Source organism: Anolis sagrei, chromosome 4, assembly GCF_037176765.1.
Source record: "Anolis sagrei isolate rAnoSag1 chromosome 4, rAnoSag1.mat, whole genome shotgun sequence".
In the NCBI taxonomy this organism is placed as follows: Eukaryota; Metazoa; Chordata; class Lepidosauria; order Squamata; family Dactyloidae; genus Anolis; species Anolis sagrei.
The window spans coordinates 90,263,413-90,282,715 of NC_090024.1; the positions used below are offsets into that span (position 1 = coordinate 90,263,413).

The 19,303-nt window shown below is 39.3% G+C and overlaps 1 protein-coding gene across 2 annotated transcripts in view; it reads left to right on the plus strand.

Moving 5' to 3' along the window:
* PIGN (phosphatidylinositol glycan anchor biosynthesis class N) overlaps window positions 1-19,303 on the plus strand; it is a 123,691-nt gene that overhangs the window by 2,700 nt on the left and 101,688 nt on the right. For both annotated transcript variants that reach the window (XM_067467529.1, XM_060774706.2), the window contains exons 2-4: window positions 13,421-13,677; window positions 14,516-14,637; window positions 16,464-16,562. In XM_067467529.1, the coding sequence (XP_067323630.1) occupies window positions 13,451-13,677; window positions 14,516-14,637; window positions 16,464-16,562 (448 nt within the window). In that variant the 5' untranslated portion in view covers window positions 13,421-13,450. The remainder of the gene's footprint in view (window positions 1-13,420; window positions 13,678-14,515; window positions 14,638-16,463; window positions 16,563-19,303) is intronic.

Below are 19,303 nucleotides of genomic sequence, written 5' to 3' on the forward strand. Positions count from 1 at the left end.
AATCAATTAGGAAATTACATTTATAACACAGGAACAAAAAATCGTGTTACATATTGTTGTGTAATTCTCCTCATCTCTTCTCAGGTCCCTTCCACACAACTGTATAAAATCCACATTGAATTGGATTATATGGCAGTGTGGATTCAGATAACCCAGTTCAAAGCAGATATTGCAGATTATCTGACTTGATATTCTGGGTTATATGGCTGTGTGGAAGGGCCCCCACTATCATGACGTACAAGGTATTTTGCTAAGGTGGAGATCACGGTGCCACTTCATTGTAGGCTGCAGTGGCCTCTTCTCCATGCTTCTCTCAGGAAAGAAACTCCCCATTTGCTGGGATTAGTTTAATGAAGAAGTTTGTGTTTGTGGGAAATTATTGATGTTGCTTCTATGCTTAGACTGGGCTCAGGTGGGTTCTAAATACAAAAGCTGGAAGTTTAATCTACCCCCACCCAGTTTCACTTTACTTGGGGTGCATCTACACTGTAGAATTAATGCAGTTTGGCACCGCTTTAACTAACATAATTCAGTGCTGTGGAATCATGGGATTTCCAGTTTTACAAGGTCTTTTGTTTTAACTGCTAAAGACTGTAGGTGCTTCACCACACTACAACTCCCACTGAGCCATGGCAGTTAAAGTAGTGTCAAACTGAATTAATTCTGCTGTGTAAATGCACGTTTGGACTTCTCAAGCTGCTCATTTCCCCCAAGTGGTGTACTCCAGAGTGGAGGATATTTGTCCCTACGCATGTTGTTGGACTGCAGTGTCCTTGGCCTTGGTTATATTAGACAGGGTTGATAGGAGTTGTAATGTGACAGTAGGAAGACCCCCTATCACCTCCATGATGGGGATTTGTGACCCTTAGCCTTTTCAAATGTTGGTCAGAGTTTTAAGCAACTCCTTACTAATAACAGCTTGTTATTATTTTCCCAATCCCTATAAAGAAAGCATAGATGAGTCGCATAACAATGTCAACTTGTCCTACTTTTGCTTTGTAATGGAATTTGTGTCTCACAGGTGGTGCCCTTGAAACTTTAAGGGAACTGTCCAGGGTATCTGAATCTGATTGGAAGGACCTTGGATCAGTCAGCACCTTGGACAGATTAACTGTAGCCCTGGATAGATTTGTTGCCCCACTTACATAGAAGCCACTGTGCAAAGATAATATAAGTTAATGATAACTGTCCTCATTCACTTCTAAAAACTAATTTTCTAAATGCTACTTTGGCCTACCTGTATTTTAAAAAAACATTTTGGGATTCACCTTTAATAATAATGAATAATGATCTTTGTTTCTCTCTCTCTGTCTCTCTGTCTCTGTCTCTCTCTCTATATATATATATATAAGCCAAAGTATGTATGTATGGTAATTTGTACCACACAGGCTTTTGCTAGGTGAAGTGACCTTCTGTGATGCCACTGGATTGGCTGTTGCTAGGTCAAGGATTGGCAGTTGTTAAGTAAAGTGGCCCTTTGTGATGTGAATGGGAAAGAAAGGTCACATGAATGAGGGAACGGACGAAGGTGAAAAAAGAGCCACAAAGAGAAGCTGCCCAATGTTGTCAGAGTGTTGGCATGGAGACATGGTGAGGTTGGCCTTTTCAGAGCTGGAGAAGGGAGAAAGTAGGAGGGCAGCAGTCCCAATGACACACAGGCAATGCCAGGTATATACTACTACTACTACTACCAATAATAATAATAATAATAATAATAATAATAATAATAATAATGGAAACTTAGGGCCCTTCCACACAGCCATATAACCCAGAATACCAAGAAGAAAATCCCACAAAATCTGCTTTGAACTGGGTTATCTGAGTCCACACTGCCATATATTCCAGTTCAAAGCAGCTGTGTGGAAGGGGTTTAAGAGAAGTTAAACATGCATTCTAGACTTTAGGAGAGTTAACTTCAGGAAATTTAAGTAAATACTGAGCATGATTCCATGGACAGGAATACTAAAAGAGTCAGCCTGACATCAATATCAGGAAAGATTCTGGAGCAGATCATTAAAAAGGCAGTCTGTAATCACTTAGAAAGGAATGCTATGATTACTAAATGTCAACATGGATTTCTCAAAAACAAGTCAGGTCAGAGTAATCTTATCTCTTTTTTCAATAGTGTTACAAGCTTGGTAGATACAGAGAATGCTGTGGATATAGCATATCTTGATTTCAGTAAGGCCTTCAGCAAAGTCCCACATGACCTTCTTGCAAGCAAACTAGTCATTCCTGCATCAAAAGAGGTATAGTGTCTAAATTGAGGGAAGTCACAGTGCCTATCTATTCTGCTTTGGTTAGACCTCACCTGGAATACTGTGTTCAGTTCTGGGCACCACAGTTTAAAAGAGATATTGACAGGCTGGAATGTTTCCAGACGAAAGGGTGACTAAAGTGATCAAAGGTCTGGAGACCATGAATCCCTATGAGGAGCATCTTAAAGAGCTGGGTATGTTTAGCCTGCAGAAGAGAAAGTTGAGAGGAGGCATGATATCCATGTATAAATATGTGAAAGGATGTCATAAGGAAGAGGGAGCAGGCTTGTTTTCTGCTATTCTGGAAACTAGGGCAGATCGGTGGGTTCAAATTACAGGAAAGAAGATTCCACCGGAACATTAGAAAGAACTTCCTGACTGTAAGAGCTGTTCAGCAGTGAAACTCTCTGCCTCGGAGTGTGGTTGAAGCTCCTTCCTTGGAAGCTTTTAAACAGAGCTGGATGGCTATCAGGAGGTGAATTGGCCTGCTTATATATTCTGAAAAACTACCATATAACTTGTATCTCAATACAATATCTGTGTATTTTAACTATGTTGTAATCCAACTTGAGCTGAGAGGAGAGGTGGGTAACAAATAAAATCTATTATAATATTTATGATTGTTGTTGTCATTTACTTGCCTTGAGCCTTGGGCGCAACAACATCTGCTCAGTTAATTACAGACAAGATGGATTTAAGAGAGAATGCCTTGGCCTTTCATTAGATATTGTTAGGAAGACTGCAGCAAGACACGTAACCAACTTCTGCAGGAATCAAGAATTCAGTAAAAAGTTTTGCCTCTCACCAAGATTGACTGTTTTGTTAAATAATACAGTAATACACCTTTCTGATGGAGGTAGTTTACCCAGGAAATGAAACCATTCTTTAGCAGCTTAACTGTGTATCTCGAAAGAGTCAATTAGTTTGAAACAGAGGCAAATAAGTGCTTTGAATTGGAGGACCAAATGTTGCATTCTGCCTATTCAGATAGTATGTCAAGATGCTGATTGGCAGGATGCTAATTTATCAGTAACTCTAGGTGGCGCTGTTGAGCTACATCATAATGTAGGTGAATGGCACAACTCCCAGTTTCAATCTCCTTAGAAAAAGAGCATTTCTTGAACAGTAAATTTCAAGTAATGTTCTGCAGCATATGTGTTTCCAGGATTTTCACCTGTATCCACAAGTTTGGGGTCTTCTCTGGAGGGCGAAGGCTGAGTTTCTATTACGGACAAGGCCAGTAGAAGACTCAAAATTCTCCACCCAAATTCCTTTTCTTTGGTCTTTTAATCACATGCTTTTTAGATTGGGAGTTCTAGCTTCTGTGCCTGCTGTGTTTTATTTATTAAAAGTTCAGGTTTTTATAAAAGTGCTTTTTTTGTCTACAGGAAGCCACATTTTCATCTTCCCAGGATAAGAGATGTTTGGCCTGCTGATCTTGCACAGTGTTGCTGCCACTTTCTATGATGATTGTGGTGTCTGTTCTCCCTTGTCTATGTGGCCTCCTCTCAATCTCTTCTCTTTTTTTCTCATGGAGAAACCAGGATAAATGTGTTGTGTACAGCAGTCTAGATATTATTTCAAAAGTGTCTTGGATCACACAGAATGATTTTGTTCTTCTTCCACATTTGCAAGTTTGAATTTTGTGGATTTGACTATTCACAGAATCAACATATTATCTCCAGGAATCTCTTGGTCCTCCTCTAGAAGATGACCACAGAGTCATTCTGGAAGACCAAGAGTTTCCGAGAGAGAACATCACTGTAGGAATTGCTGGATCTTCCAATGGGATTCTGTGCTCAGCTTTTAACAAAAGTTGACCATGAAGTCATGCTGGAAGCCTTAAACATTTCTAGACAGGTTTTAAAAAATGCATTCTTTCACAGTCACGGGAGTCCTGTGCCCCTGATCCTAGTGAATATGGTGATACCAAGATTCATCATCAGGAACATTGTGACAGAGAAGCTCCAAGGAGTTTGCCCAGGCTGGGCCAATAGAGGTCCCTGATTTTGAGAAGTTTCTTGGCCCAAAGGTTTAGAAATTGAATCCTGGTTTATTTTGGGGAGCATTAAAAAGCCATCATTAAGGAAGAATTCTCCAGTGCAGACGTAATAGGGAACTCTAGCTTAATACAACCAAGGACTTTCATGGTGAAGTTGACCCTATTGTCCTTTGATAGATGAGGCACAAACAGAGGAGATGGGCATTGCTTGATCTCACAGATTCATAGAACATGTTTTTGCTTGAATCATAAGTAACTATTTTCCCCCTGAAACATCTGAGTTAATTGTGGATGTGGGAAATAAGAAATATCAGAGCCAGAGACCTTGCTACTAAACTTTGCAGTCTACAGCAAATGTGAATAACTTATGGCCTTGAGATACGATTGGGCTGTAGTTCTGACCAGCCCTGGCCAACAGAGCCTGAGATGAGGAAAAAGAGAGCTGTAGCCCAATACAATATAGAATATTACAATTTGGCTAATTCTGATTTACAGTGTCGTGGTCGTGTGTCAGGGCTCAACTGGTATCAAGGACTGAAGTTTATTAAACAAACACAAAGTGGGCCAAGAATTTATTTATTTATAAAGAAAACTAAAGCCCTGAGTCTTTCTAAGGTGGTGGTTCTCAGCCTGGGGTCCCCAGATGTTTTTGGCCTACAATTCCCAGAAATCCTAACAGGTGGTAAACTGGCTGGGATTTCTGGGAGTTGTAGGCCAAAAACATCAAGGCTGAGAAGCACTGTTCTAAGGTTAGCCAACAAAATAGAATTGCAGTACACAGCTGAAATAAGGTTGAACACAAGACAAGGTCAAAAGTGCAGTTAATGCAGACATACTATACTTAACCTAATACTAATACTGCTTAGCCAGATTGCAGTGATTTAGCTAGGACTGTGGTTAGAGTGTCCGTGCCTGGAGAGTGTGCTAAACCAGATAGGCCAGGACAGAAAAACCAACCCAACAGGTTGAAGACAAGTCATAGAGGTTTATTATGATTTGGCCAAAAAGGATGCAAGTACAGCAGTTTTGCTTCAAAATGTGCAAACATAAACATACAGAGAAATACATAACCTCTTGTAAATTCTGATATTTATTCAGACTTCCCGCTCCCTCCCCAGATTGGCTGAAATAAAAGGCAGACTAGGATCTGTGCTGGGATTGGCTGGGAGGGAGAATGGCAGCCAGGGTGAAGGATCAATCAGATGTTGAAACAGCCCTTAAGAGGGCACAGTCCAGGGAAAACAAATTGTAAAGATATGTTGAGGAGATTTTGACTAGCTCAGATGTTCAGTTCCATGCAAAACCAAGATGTGGATCTTAGGAAACAAAGGTGAAAGACTCAAGGGACAAAGGTGCTGATTTTGAGTAATCAAGGGCTCGGCTGTCAATAAAAGAGTTAATGAATGTACTCTCTATTTCCGTGAAGGAGCAGCAGCCTCTCCGCTTTATGTTACTTGTACCAACATTTGGGATTTATCTGACTGGCTAAGGAAGTAACCTATCTTTGCACACACACAATGAATCTGATGATTATCTGGCTTGGGAAATAGCCAGAGGGATTTGATCGATCAATTTCATTCCCAGGAGATTATTTGAACAGGTTTGCAGGTGGCTGCTTCTAAATTACATTTTGATACATTTCTAAGAAGCACTCTATATACATTTCATATATAAGAAATAGATACAGTTCACACCTGAGAATTACAAGTTACACAAAATCATAAAGCAGATGCAATTTCTTAAAGGATTAGATGTGATGTAGTTTATGGGTGTATAGCTGCTGCTGGGTTGATTCTTGACCTTCTGAAACCTTGAATGTGCACAACCCTGGACCTACGGAAAAGGCTTTTTTAATTTAAAAAAGGGGTGGGAAAATAATTGTGAAACCTTGATTAACTATAAATCATTTGGTGGTGGTGGTGGTGGTGCGGTAGCTGTGGCTTAATAACAAGTTCAGGAGCAAAAATAAAGAATAGCCAAAGTTTTGATCCAATAGTCAGATGCCAGGAGTTCACTTATCAGAGTTCTTTATTATAATATTAAAGAGTACAAACCAAAGTCAGCATTCTGAAGTCAAGCCAGATAGTAAGGGGTCAAACTGAAGTCTCAGCCCTTAAATCAAAGGCTACAACAGGACCCAGAACAGGATTATAGGAACGATAGCGTTCAGACCAAAATTACAGGAACAAGATCAGAGTCCAGAATTCGAACCCAGGGGAAGAAGAGCCAAGATACAGGACAAGAGTACCAAGGTACGGCATTATCAGCTACTAAAGAGCTATCCTTTTCCAGACCCTTTTATCACGAAATCTCAGCTGCTCAGCAAACCTTCACAGATAATCCTAGAAGCCTGTGATGCTTTTCTTAAGGAGAAGGTCAGATTAACTCATTTTAAGCTTGCTGCAATACTGAGAAGAGTCCAACCATCACCCAAGTCTAAAAGGAGCACAATTAAAGTCCTGGTAGACTGTGCAAAAAGAATATGTGAACCCCACCTTCTCCAAGACAAACTGAACCACCTAAACTGGGCTTTACAGGCCAATGGATATTCCATCTCAGACATCAGAAGAGCTGCAAGACTGAGAACAAGCCACAAGAGAAAAGATGAAGATCCACCCAGAGGAAAAGTGTTCTTGTCATACATCAAGGGAACCACTGACCGCTGATGAAGAAACACAACATTCAAACTATCTACAGACCCACTAAGAAAATCCAACAATTTCTATGTTCAGCAAAGGACAAGAGGGATCCTCTCACCTCTGCAGGAGTCTACCGGATACCATGCAGCTGTGGACAAGTCTACACAGGGACTACCAAATGCAGCATTGCCCAGACACAAATCAAGGAACATGAAAGGCACTGTAGACTAACTCAAACAGAGAAGTCAGCTATAGCAAAGCACCTGATGAACCAACGTGGACACAGCATATCATTTGAGAACACAGAAATCCTGGACCACTCTAACAACTACCATGTCAGGCTACACAGAGAAGCCATTGAAATCCACAAGAATGTGAACAATTGCAACAAAAAGTAGGAAACCATGAAAATGAACAAAATCTAGCTTCCAGTACTAAAAAACTCTAAAATTATAACAGTAAATAAAAAAACCCCTCAAACCCAGGGAAACTCCAGCCAGGAAACAATGAGGAACACCTGTTCACCTCTCAACAAGGAAATTTCCCAGGCAGTAACATGCCACACCTAAAACCTGTCAGGCCATCAAATGCTAATCAAGGTGGCCAATTCAAACATTCACACCTTGCTCCAACAGACAAACGTTCTTTCTCCACCCTGGACCTTCCACAGATATATAAGCCCTATTTCCAACAAACCTCACAACATCTGAGGATGCCTGCCACAGATGTAGGTGAAACATCAGGAAAGAATGCTTCTAGAACATGGCCATACAACCCGAAAGACCTACAACAATGTAGAGTTCTCCTTGCTGGAAATCTGCCCTCAGCAGCAGTCAACCCAGGACAGACACACTGCTCGCCCTGACAGTTGTAAATCTTCTAGGAGAGAGGTCTTAGGTTATATCTAGAAATAATGCAGTTTGACACCACTTTAACTATTAAGGTTAAATCGGATAGAATAGTGGGAGTTGTTGTTTTACAAAGTCTTCAGCCATCTCTGCCAAAGTGTTCTGGTTCCCCAGTAAACTAGAACTAGGACCGTGATGGTGAACCTATGACATGCGTGTCAGCACTGACATGCATGGCTATTTTTGATGACACGCGGCCACATGCGGCCGCATACAGAGAAGTACACCTTATAAGAGCCAATCTAATTCCATCCTTAAATTTGTAAAAGGCTCTACAAATTTAACATCTGCACGTTTGAGCATTGTTCACTCCATAACTCAGCATGGAATATACATTTTTCTTACTTAAACTATAAATATTGCAAAATTGTGGTTTTTCTTTTCTCAAAGTTGACACCCCACCCAAGTTATGCTCAGGTTTTTGGCAAATTCTGACACACCAATCTCAAAAGATTGCCCATCACTGTCCTAGGATCTCATAGCACTGAGCCACAGCAATTCAAGTGGTGTCAAACTGCATTAATTTGGCAGTATAGATGCACCCTTAGCCATATTCTGATGTACAGCTTCTGAGAGACTTGCAAGACTCCATATGTAAGAAATTCTCTTTCAGGGCTGCTTCAGAGGTTATCTAGTAAATTTACCATGAAGTTCAAATAATGTACCTTAAACTTATAGAGGTGCTTCATGACCTTTAAGTCAGGATATCAGATAATTCCCCCACCTCTTTGGATATTTTGGATGGGCATCACTGATGCAGAGTTAATGTGATATGTTGAGTAATAGTGGGTAGAATATTTAATCCTTGTGGAGCTGTTTTGCCTCAGGTTTCATTTGTGCTGTTGAAATATAAATGGAATACATACATAAAGATATAACCTTCTGCATTGCTGAATCATTTACAATTTAAAGCAAATGAGATTTATTATTGTAATGTCCAAACATTCAGTGCAAATCTCGACTACAAAGGGTGTTTAAAAATATGTTATGAGTTCCAAAACAGGAAGGCATATAAAAATAAGTTACATGATGAATCATGTTCACCACAAAAATGTATTAATGTTCATTTATCTTATCAAAGACCGAGGAAACAGCATATGATTATTAATTTGAGATTTGTGTGTTTATTGGTCATTATGTAGAATTATAACATGGTAGAAATTGTCTGTATAAAGTTTCGAAAAGGTTGGTCTAGCAGTGGGAATGCAATCTCAAAACTTGGTTAAGCTACAAGAGGGTTTTCAATACTGAATAATAGGGTAGTATCTGTTTAATATTTTATCAGGGGTGACATTCATCTCTGTTTTCTATTTATTTACAGATGAATTGTTTCAGTTCTCTGTGACAGTCCAAATTAAAACCTATATAATATTTTTAAAGGCCTGCCAGCTAGAAGAATAGCTGCTAATCATGCCTCTTTGTAATGTGCCTGCCATGGTATTGCCGCTTATTGAAAATGCAGTTTCAATAGCTTCTCTTAAATTTTATGCAGCAGGCATACATTGCTCACTGGAGCATGGTCCTTCTGAAAGAGATGACTAAAGTATTTTTGGGGACTTGTCTTGACACTTTTAAATATAGCCTCACACCAGCAGAACATATTCATCTGAATAACACTTTGTAGATGTTTCTTCCTATATTGAAAACATAAATAGAAATGGAAAACAAATGGTTGCATAGTTCATAAAGATTTATATTGTTGTCTTTTAAATACAAGGCAAGCTCAGCATTGCCAGTGCTGTGAATCTGAATTTTTCAGCGAGCCGCAGCTTTGGATGTAGTGGCTTTGAGGAAACTAGGTCTGCATTTTGCCTCATTAAGTCGACATTTCCATTAATCTTGAAGGGCCTGATTCAGCAGAAGACTACAGGTTCTGTAGCAGGCAGATATCTTCACCAGCAATAGATTTGCCTGCAGCATTATTGGAAGAAAAAGCCTTCTTGTCATGCAGTAATGGAGCTGCCCATAGAGAAGTGGCTTCTGGAGACAACGTTCTTGGCTGTGTGCCTTCTCACACTTTTCTTATAACTCACAGAAGATGGAAGCTGGATTAAAATAAATTACCAGATGGCATTAGCAGGACTGCAATGGATTGAATCATTCAGTGAGGCCTAAACCTAGGGGTTCAGCTTTGGCCTAAGAAATGATTTGCTTTTTTGGTTGGTGACATATACAGGTTGATATATTCCTTGTCTGAAATGCTTGGGATCAGACATGTTCTGCATCTCAAATTATTTTTGAACATTTGCATATAGATATTGAGATATTTTGGAGATGGGATCCAAATCTAAATATGGAATTCATCCATAATCCATATGTACCTTATATGCATGGAATGAATGCATTTTATTTACAGTATTTGAAGTAATATTGTGTAGGGAAACATTGAATCATTAGAAAGCAAAGGTGTCACTCTCTTCGCTGCCCACGTGAACAATTTTGGGTTTTAGAATATTTCAGGATGATGGAATAAGGGATGCTCAACTTGGAGCGGTAACCTATCTGAGTATACTTCCAACATGACTATGTATATATGGTCCGCAGAGCTTGGAGAAGTTATTTATGTTCTTTTTAAACACTTGCATATACATACTGAGATATCTTGGAGATGGGATCCAAATCTAAATATGAAATTCATCTGTAATCCATATGTACCTTATATGCATAGCATAAATGTCTTTTATTTACAATATTTGAAGTAATTTTGTGTAGGGAAACACTGCATTATTAGAAAGCAAAGGTGTCACTCTCTTCGTTGCCCATGTGAACAATTTTGGGTTTTAGAATATTTCAGGATAATGGAATAAGGGATGCTCAACTTGGAGCAATAATCTATCTGAGTATACTTCCAACATGACTATGCATATATGGTCTGCAGAGCTTGGAGACATTATTTATGTGGACTATAAACCTAAGAGTACCACAGATTCTGAATTGTAGTCCAAAAAAGTAACAACTCTTCAATGGCTGTGTTTTCGAAGGCTTTCATAGCTGGAATCACTGGGCTGTATAGCCATGTTCTCTCCTGACATGGCACCCACATCTATGGCAGGCACCTTCAGAGCTTGTGAGGTACACAAGTATGTGGACAATTTCAACAGAAAGTAGGAAACCATGACAATGAACAAAATCTGGTTACCAGTATTAAAAAACCCTCTAAAATCAGGAACACTCAAAAACCAGGAGAATTTCTGACATGAAACAATCAGGGCTAGCTAACACCTCCCAACAAAGAATTCCCCAAGGCAGGAAGCAGTCAGGCTTTGAAGCTGCAAGGCCATTAAATGCTAATCAAGGCAGCCAATTGCAACATTCACACTTGCCTCAAGTAGACACATTCTTTCTCCCATCCTGGACATTCCACTTGCCTAGTTTCCAGCAGACCACAAAACCTCTGAAGATGGCTGCCATAGATGTGGGTTAAACGTCAGGAGACAAGGCTTCTGCAACATGGTCATTCAGCCCGGAAAACTCACAGCAACCCACTCTTCAATGGCTATTGGCTAATATCTAGATCAGAAAGGAAAATCACAACAATTGTAGACTATTCCATCATTGAAAGATAAGGCAGGTGCCAGGGCTCTTGTCTATAGCTTATATTAATTTCCAACATCCCATTTTTAAATGGATGAGTGTGTCTCTGTATTTATCAGTTTTAATAATGGTAACCTTCTTCCTGATACTGTGAAGATAAAACCCAGTCTTCATTTTCTTTTGAAAGTTTTCTGGCAATAGCTGCTATAGTGATTTTATAGCACCAGGCAGAATACTGCCACCCATTCTGGTAACTCCAAGATTACCTATTTTGGTGATGGAAGCAGAAAGGAAGAGAATGTCTTGTCCCTGAGCTCTTTAGAGTAGAAAGCAATAAGCTTTAAGGCTGTACAATAAGCCTTTAAGTAGAATCCTAGGTATAATCAATCCTTCATGGAATCAACAGCCAATCACCAAGAAAGAGGTAGATGTCGGACTAGATTTCTCTCTCCCTCTCTCACTAGAATGCTATAAGCTGCAACATCTTTGCGTATTTTAGCTTACACCATCTACTCATGTATCAGTCTAGAGCAGTGTTTCCAACCTTCCTAATGCCATGACCCCTCATGTTGTGGTGACCCCCAACCATAACATTATTTTTGTTGCTACTTCATAACTGTAATTTTGCTACAATTATGAATTGTAATGCAAATATTTGATATGCAGGATGTATTTTCATTCACCAAATTTCGGCACAAATACCCGATATGGTATTGGTGGGGTTGGGGGGATTGATTTTGTCACTTGGGAGTTGTAGTTGCTGGGATTTATAGTTCACCTACAATCAAAGAACTCCATCAATGATGTAATTGAACCAAACTTGGCATACATAACTCCCATGACCAACAGAAAATCCTGGAAGGGTTTGGTGGGCATTGATCTTAAGTTTTGGAGTTGTAGTTCACCTACATCCAGAGAGCACTGTGAAAACTGTGGTGGATCTAGACCAAATATCCAATATGCCCAAATGTGAACACTGGTGGAGTTTGGGGAAAATAGACCTTGACATTTGGGAGTTGTAGTTACTGGGATTTCTAGTTCACCTACAATCAAAGAGCATTCTGAATCTCACCAATGATAGAATTGGGCCAAACTTGGCACACAGAACCCCCATGCCTTGAAGGGACTCACTGCTGTGAGCCTCCCTCCAGCCTCACATGCTCTCCTTCACCTGCACATGTGCATCATGCTACCATGCGCTGAGCACACCTGCTCTCCCCTCCCTACTTTGAATCTCAGAAACAGCCCTCCCCTTAGCTGAGAGTCTGGCCAATCATAGGGGAGGAGGGTTTTTGGTGGAAGGCTTCACCATCTGTTTCCAAAAAGGAAGAGAAGGACAAGTGGGGAGATCTTCAGCCTTCTCTGCCAAGGGGGTTTCTAAGACTATCAGAGATATATTTTCTGATGTTCTTTGGCAACCCCTCTGTAAACCACTCATGGGCCCCCCAGGGGTCCTGACCCCCAGGTTGAGAAGTGCTGGTGTAGACATTTTAGTAAAAAAAATAATTTCAGTAACCTGGGTCAACTTATCCATGGGTCAATGTAAGAACTGTACCTTAACTCTTATCAAGGAGATTAAAATAGCAAAAGACAAGAGCTTAGTCCAACCCAGGAGAACCTAAAAGAAGCACTGACCTCTTCTATTCCTTTTGCTATTATCATGCTTCTCAGCCTTTTTTAAATGCTGTTGCAGTAATGGTGTTGGCAATTGGGGCATCTGGCCTCCTGAGGCAACCTTTGTGCATTACTCCCTCCATGTAACGATTCTTGACTTATTCATGTTTCATGTAAAATCCATAATTTTGGCCCCCAAAACTGCCCTTGATTTATACGTCAACTTACACTTGAGTATATACAGTATTTGCTCTAATTATACTTCATTATTCACCTGGTTTTCTGCAGCAACCCAATGGCATTCTTCACCGTGGCTTTTCTTTTTATGAAAATAATTAAAAGTGTGCTGTAACCCTCTAGATTTTTCTCTTAGTTGAATTATGTAGACTGATAAGCTTGATGCAAATAGTGATTGCCACATAAGACTGACCACCTGTCTGACCTGCAATTATTTTGCTTTTGTAGCTTTGGACTCTTCTCTGACAAGCTGCCACCATGGATATGCGAGTCTTCATAGTTGCGGGTCTGCTGGTACATTGTGTGTTCCTGATCTCTATCTTTGACATTTATTTCACATCTCCTTTGGTTCATGGCATGACTCCACATCAGACTCCACTGCCACCCCCAGCACAACGCTTGGTCCTGTTAGTTGCAGACGGTCTGCGTGCAGATTCCCTTTATGAACTGGATGACAGTGGCACTTCCAATGCCCCTTATCTCAGGTAAATATTTTTAGGGCTAATGAATGCTTGCAGCAAAAGCAATAAAGAATTACGAGGCACCTTGTGTAAGATTAATACATTTATGATGACATGATCTGTTGCAGACTGGAGCATACTTAGACAAGCAAATTTTAGTGCCAGAATATCTCCCACCTCTGTTTTTCCAGAGGACTGCAGGAGAGGAAGCCTTCTACCATTTGTAAGACACTTTGGAGAAGGATATAAACACCAACATTGCTAAAATGTTCAGCAAGTTTCTACTACTCTCTCCAGTTTAAAAAAAATATTAGCCTGTCTTATAATGACTTTTACAAGTTTACATTGTTTGTAACACACTATTGATCTGTCTCATTATGGTACTTGTTTTATATTGTAGTCATGCATTTTTATTATAACAGTTTGATTACAATACAGATTTTTCCTTTCATTTTGTACATTTTAAATCTCAATTCCGTTTTTGATAGCATCTATCCTTTTTATCATGTTTGTATGCCTTTTATCCCATCATTGTGAGGCCCCTCGTTCCTCTCCATATATTGTTAAATTACAACTGCCATCATGCTTAACCAATGCTCATGCTGGAAGTTGTAATGCAGGAGCATCTGGAGTTTTATAAGTATTCTAGATTTAATTATAATAGCAATAGAATATAATCAACAGCCAAGACAACTGACAATTTGGGATCTTATTAAATATTTGCATCAGCAAGTTGGAAATATAATTTAGCACAGATTATTTGTTTGTGATAGGGCACCTGCTCTTTCAAGAAAGTAAAACATGGATCTAATAGTGTAAGCAGTCAATTTGATCTTAGAAATAGCTGCCTTCTTTCTTTCAGGAATATTATAGAAAACAAAGGAAGCTGGGGAGTATCTCATACTCGCGTCCCAACAGAATCTAGACCTGGACATGTAGCACTCATAGCTGGATTTTATGAGGATGTCAGTGCTGTTGCTAGAGGTATGCTGATAGGCAAATAAAATCTTTGTTGGTAGATTGTCATAACATTTGCTTGCTAATAATAAACTGATTATAGCTTTGATCTTAAAATACATCAACTTAAGAAAGATCCTGGAAACACAGATTTCTGCAACCATCTTCTGCTCCAGCTTCTTAGACGTAATCAGTTGAGCACAGCTGAATCCTGTAGGATAGGGTTTAGAAGGTTCCTGGGAGAGTGTAAAATTGTCCCCTACATCTAGTCCAATATTATTTGGGAGGAACCCTAATTCTTGGGGCAGTGGATAGGAAACTCTCTTCCTGTGAATTCGACTATAGCTTACTTAAATGTCTAACACAGGGGTCCTCCATTTTTTTAAGCAGGGGCCAGATCACAGTCCCCCAGACATTTGGGGGGCTAGACTATAATTTGAAATCCATATGAACAAATTCCTATGCACACTGCACATACCGTATATGTAGTGCAAAAAACATGAAATAAGAATACAATATTTATAATGAAGAACAATTTTAACCAGCATAAACTTACCAGTATTTCAGTGGGAAATGTGGGTCTGCTTTTGACTGATGAAATAGTGATGTTAGTTAGGATTGTTTCTGTTGTTGTGTACCTTCAAGTTGCTTCAGGTGTGGGGCGACCCTAAGTCTAAAGTTTAGGATGGGGGGGTGGGTAAATGACCCATCGTTCAGCTGCATTGGAGGGCTGCATTCGACCCATGGGTCTTAGTTTGGGGACCCCTGGTCTAACATCTCTTAATTGAATAGTTTAAAAAAGGGAAATGAGTTGTATAGGTCAATATTATTCCTTTAAGTTATTATTCCTATTATTCCTATATTATTTAAGTTAAGCTCATTTTTTTTAGTTTTTATTTCTGCATTGTAGAAAACTTGTCAAATACCTATTATTATTTTCTTTTCCAAAACAGTATCAAAAAGCTATGGAAGCTTTTGAACATATTCATTTTTGCAGAAATTACATTATTACAATGTGTGCTTGCTATTGGAAATAGTGAATTGAACAGCATATTTACAGCAGAGTTCCTTTCTCAGCTACTGAAAAGATAGCTCTCACTGAGTTATACTTGGGAGTTGTATATATTGCCAGTTTTGTATGGAAGTTTGGGAAAAACCAAACCATGGGATAAGGACCTGCTTGCTGTATTGAAAGTATATGTACTTGGATGCTACATCTAACTGTATTTTACAATTGTATGCATATGTAAGTAAAACTGATGTGCGTGAGTCACTTTTCCGATATGTCTGTGCTGCTTTGGTACCTCTGTCACAGTATTGTGAGATCATTACTGTCATTTATTTATATAGCTCTATTGTGGTACATGTTGTTGTTCATTCGTTCAGTCGTCTCTGACTCTTCGTGACCTCATGGACCAGCCCACGCCAGAGCTCCCTGTCGGCCGTCATCACCCCCAGCTCCTTCATGGTCAATCCAGTCACTTCAAGGATCCCATCCATCCATCATTGCTGTACATAGTATTCAACAAAACAGATCTCTCCCAGACTCACAAAGTAATGCAAGACTTTACACAAAAGAAAAAGGAATTGCAATGTGGGAAGGCATAAATTCCAGTAGATGCTTCAACTTCCAAGGCCACAGAAGGGGCAGTTGGGATAGATGGCGGGCTTTCGTCTGTTTCATCCTGGGAATGATAGCACTCCATCTGCCTCTTTTTCTCTCCCTTTGAGGCCTGGGCAATGGCATTTGGGATGAAAGGAGTGCCTTTGTTTTCTTTTGGGCCTTGGCAGATCTGGTATTATTTCCATTAGAAAAGCATAGTAGTAAGAAGACTGTTTCTCTTGACTAACAGGATGGAAAGAAAATCCAGTGGAATTTGATTCGCTTTTCAATGAAAGTAAATACACATGGAGCTGGGGAAGTCCAGATATTCTTCCTATGTTTGCAAAAGGTGAGCATATTTTAATTGTATTAGTTCTTTCTTTACAAAGTTATACTCTAACGGGAAATTGGAGGAAGTGATTTAGCCCATAAAAAGGCTATCCTAATCATATGGCATTGCTCAAAATGTATTTCTTTTATTTTGGCAAATCTGCATTACATCACATACTTCTGTATTATGCTGTGCTGCATAATCAGCCATGCTGTCCAGGGTTTTGCGTGTGTGTGTTTTAATAATGCATAGTAACTACAAAATGTCAATTGCTATATTGTTCTTACGTACGTGGTATAGCTTGATTTAATTAACCTGAAAATTGCCAACAGTGAATGCGCTTCATTAAGGATTTTTTAAAATCATATTTCCTCTGTCTTTCTTTGTTAAAGATAAAATCTGAGGAAGAATTATTTGAAATTGATAAGCTAGTTCACTGTTAAGTGAGTTTTTAAAAATGTATTTTAATTGATATATGTCACTATTATGGTTAGAATATAAAATGTACATTTTTGAAATGTGATTTTGCCAGAGATAGCAGATATTTCTTTGCTTATTAATATATATCCTATCTCTCTCTCTCCAGAGATGTTCGGAGAGTATGAAATAAAATAGATGTAGCACATTTAAAACAGGATGAATAATGAAAACTATTTTAAAAGGCTAAAAGCATATTGAACAATGACCAGTTGAAAAGAAAGATTAATAGAGTTTAAATAGAGTTTAAATAGTTTAAACATAATAAAATAATGTAAAATAATAGGTTTTTGGAAAACCAACTTGGTTGCCAGAGCTTTAGTGAACAATTGTGTTTCAGCTGGCGCCTGCACAATGACAATTTTGTCACCAGTTGGGTCTCCAAGGGCAGAGTATTCTATAACTGAGGTCCTCCTATGGCATGTTACCCTTACAGATGGCACACAGAGGAGGGCCCCTTTAGCTGACCTTCAAACCTAGGCAAGTGCCTACATGGTTCGGTAACCCTTTAAGTATCAAAGTCTAAAGCTGTTTAGGGCAGTTGTTTTCAACCTGTAGGTCCCCAGATGGGAATTTCTGGATTTCTGGGAGTTGTAGGCCAAAAACACCCAGGGAACCACAGGTTGAGAACCACTGGTTTAGGGCGTTGGGTGTAATGAAACATATAAGCTTATTATAGATGTCTCTGAGAAGTATTTCATCTGATTAGCTTCCAAAATGACGTTGTTGTTGTTGTTGTTGTTGTTGTTGTTGTTGTTGTGTGCTTTCAAGTCATTTCTGACTCACGATGACCCCAAGATAAGCCTATCACAGGATTTCCTGGAATTTATCCAGTGGATTTTCAAGTCTGAGCAGGAATTTGAACCTAGGGGGCATTCCACACAGCCATATAACCCAGAATATCAAGGCAGAAATTCCCACAGTATCTGCTTTGAACAGGATTATCTGAGTCCACATTGCCATATATTCCAGTTCAAAGCCGATAATGTGGGATTTTGTTCAGCTGTGTGGAAGGGATCCTGGTCTGCAGAGTTGTAGCCCAAGACTCAAATCTAGTGTATGAAGGCTTTTCTCAAGAGGGACTGCAATTGTGATTTGAAAACCCAAGTCTACACAGAGTGAAAAATTGATAGGAGAGAGTAGTGACAAATGGGGAATCTTTGGGCTGTGCAAATGATGCAGAAGACCCCTGAGGAGAAGGAAACACATAGCTAGAATTTATACTGTTCAAGCTACATTTGCAACTTATGAACCTGAATAATGTGATAAACTTCAATGCATCTTATCTGCTAAATCAGTTTATAGCTGACTGATTGGGTTTAAAACATGACAGTAGCTCTACTTTCATTGAATCTTGTCATTTCAAGTAGATGAAAATTTCCCCTTTCTTAATATAATCCATTATAATATACCACGCCGCAGAATATTCCATCATTTCTTTCTGCAGGACTTTAGTTATAAACTGAGAAGGATAAAACAGATTAGATGAATATAACCCCTACCTCTTTTCAGAATACTTTCTTCTTGTAGAATATTTCATTCTTAAGTGGGCAACACTGAAGCCATCAAGCCTGTTTTTTGTGGCCTCCTCTGTGTTTTTGTACTATTGCTGAAGAAGGGTCACAACCTTCTCTTCCTCTTGTAAATAGCACTATGATGAAGGGGAATACTGTGGTGGTAGCTTTAGCAATGTTGAAAGGGGGCATGAGATGGGGAGGTGGATGTGACTTCTCCAGAAGTAGCCAATATGGCATTAAAACAAATAAGTTGCTTATACCTGGCTTCTGCCATGAGTGTCTTAAGAAAAGATAGATCTCTAGAACTACAGAGTTATTTAATTTTACAGGGTTTCCTATCTCGTTGCTTTGGGAATGTGAGTTGTATCATAGTATTGAATCATCATGTTCTTTATAATTTTGTCCTTGAAGAGATTATCCCAGGTTGTCACCTTCTGGCTCAATCCATAGCTCATCTGCTTATTAAAAACTCAATTGGTGTGGTTGTTTTCCTATTGGACTTCCAATTGGTATTTACTTCTAATTTATTCTTGACATGAAGAATCTGAACAGGATGACCCTTCAGACTGAAGTTCTAGTGTGAGTTGAGCTATTTCCCCACATGTATCCCAAATTTTGAATGGAAAAGACAGGTAACATTCATTCTGTTAAATCACAAAAATGTTGTCAGGTTATCGCTGGTTGAAGATAAAAGCAGGAAAAGTTTGTGGATCAGATGAAGAGCCCTAGTAGGCCATGTTTGACTGATGAGTCAGAGGGTCTTGT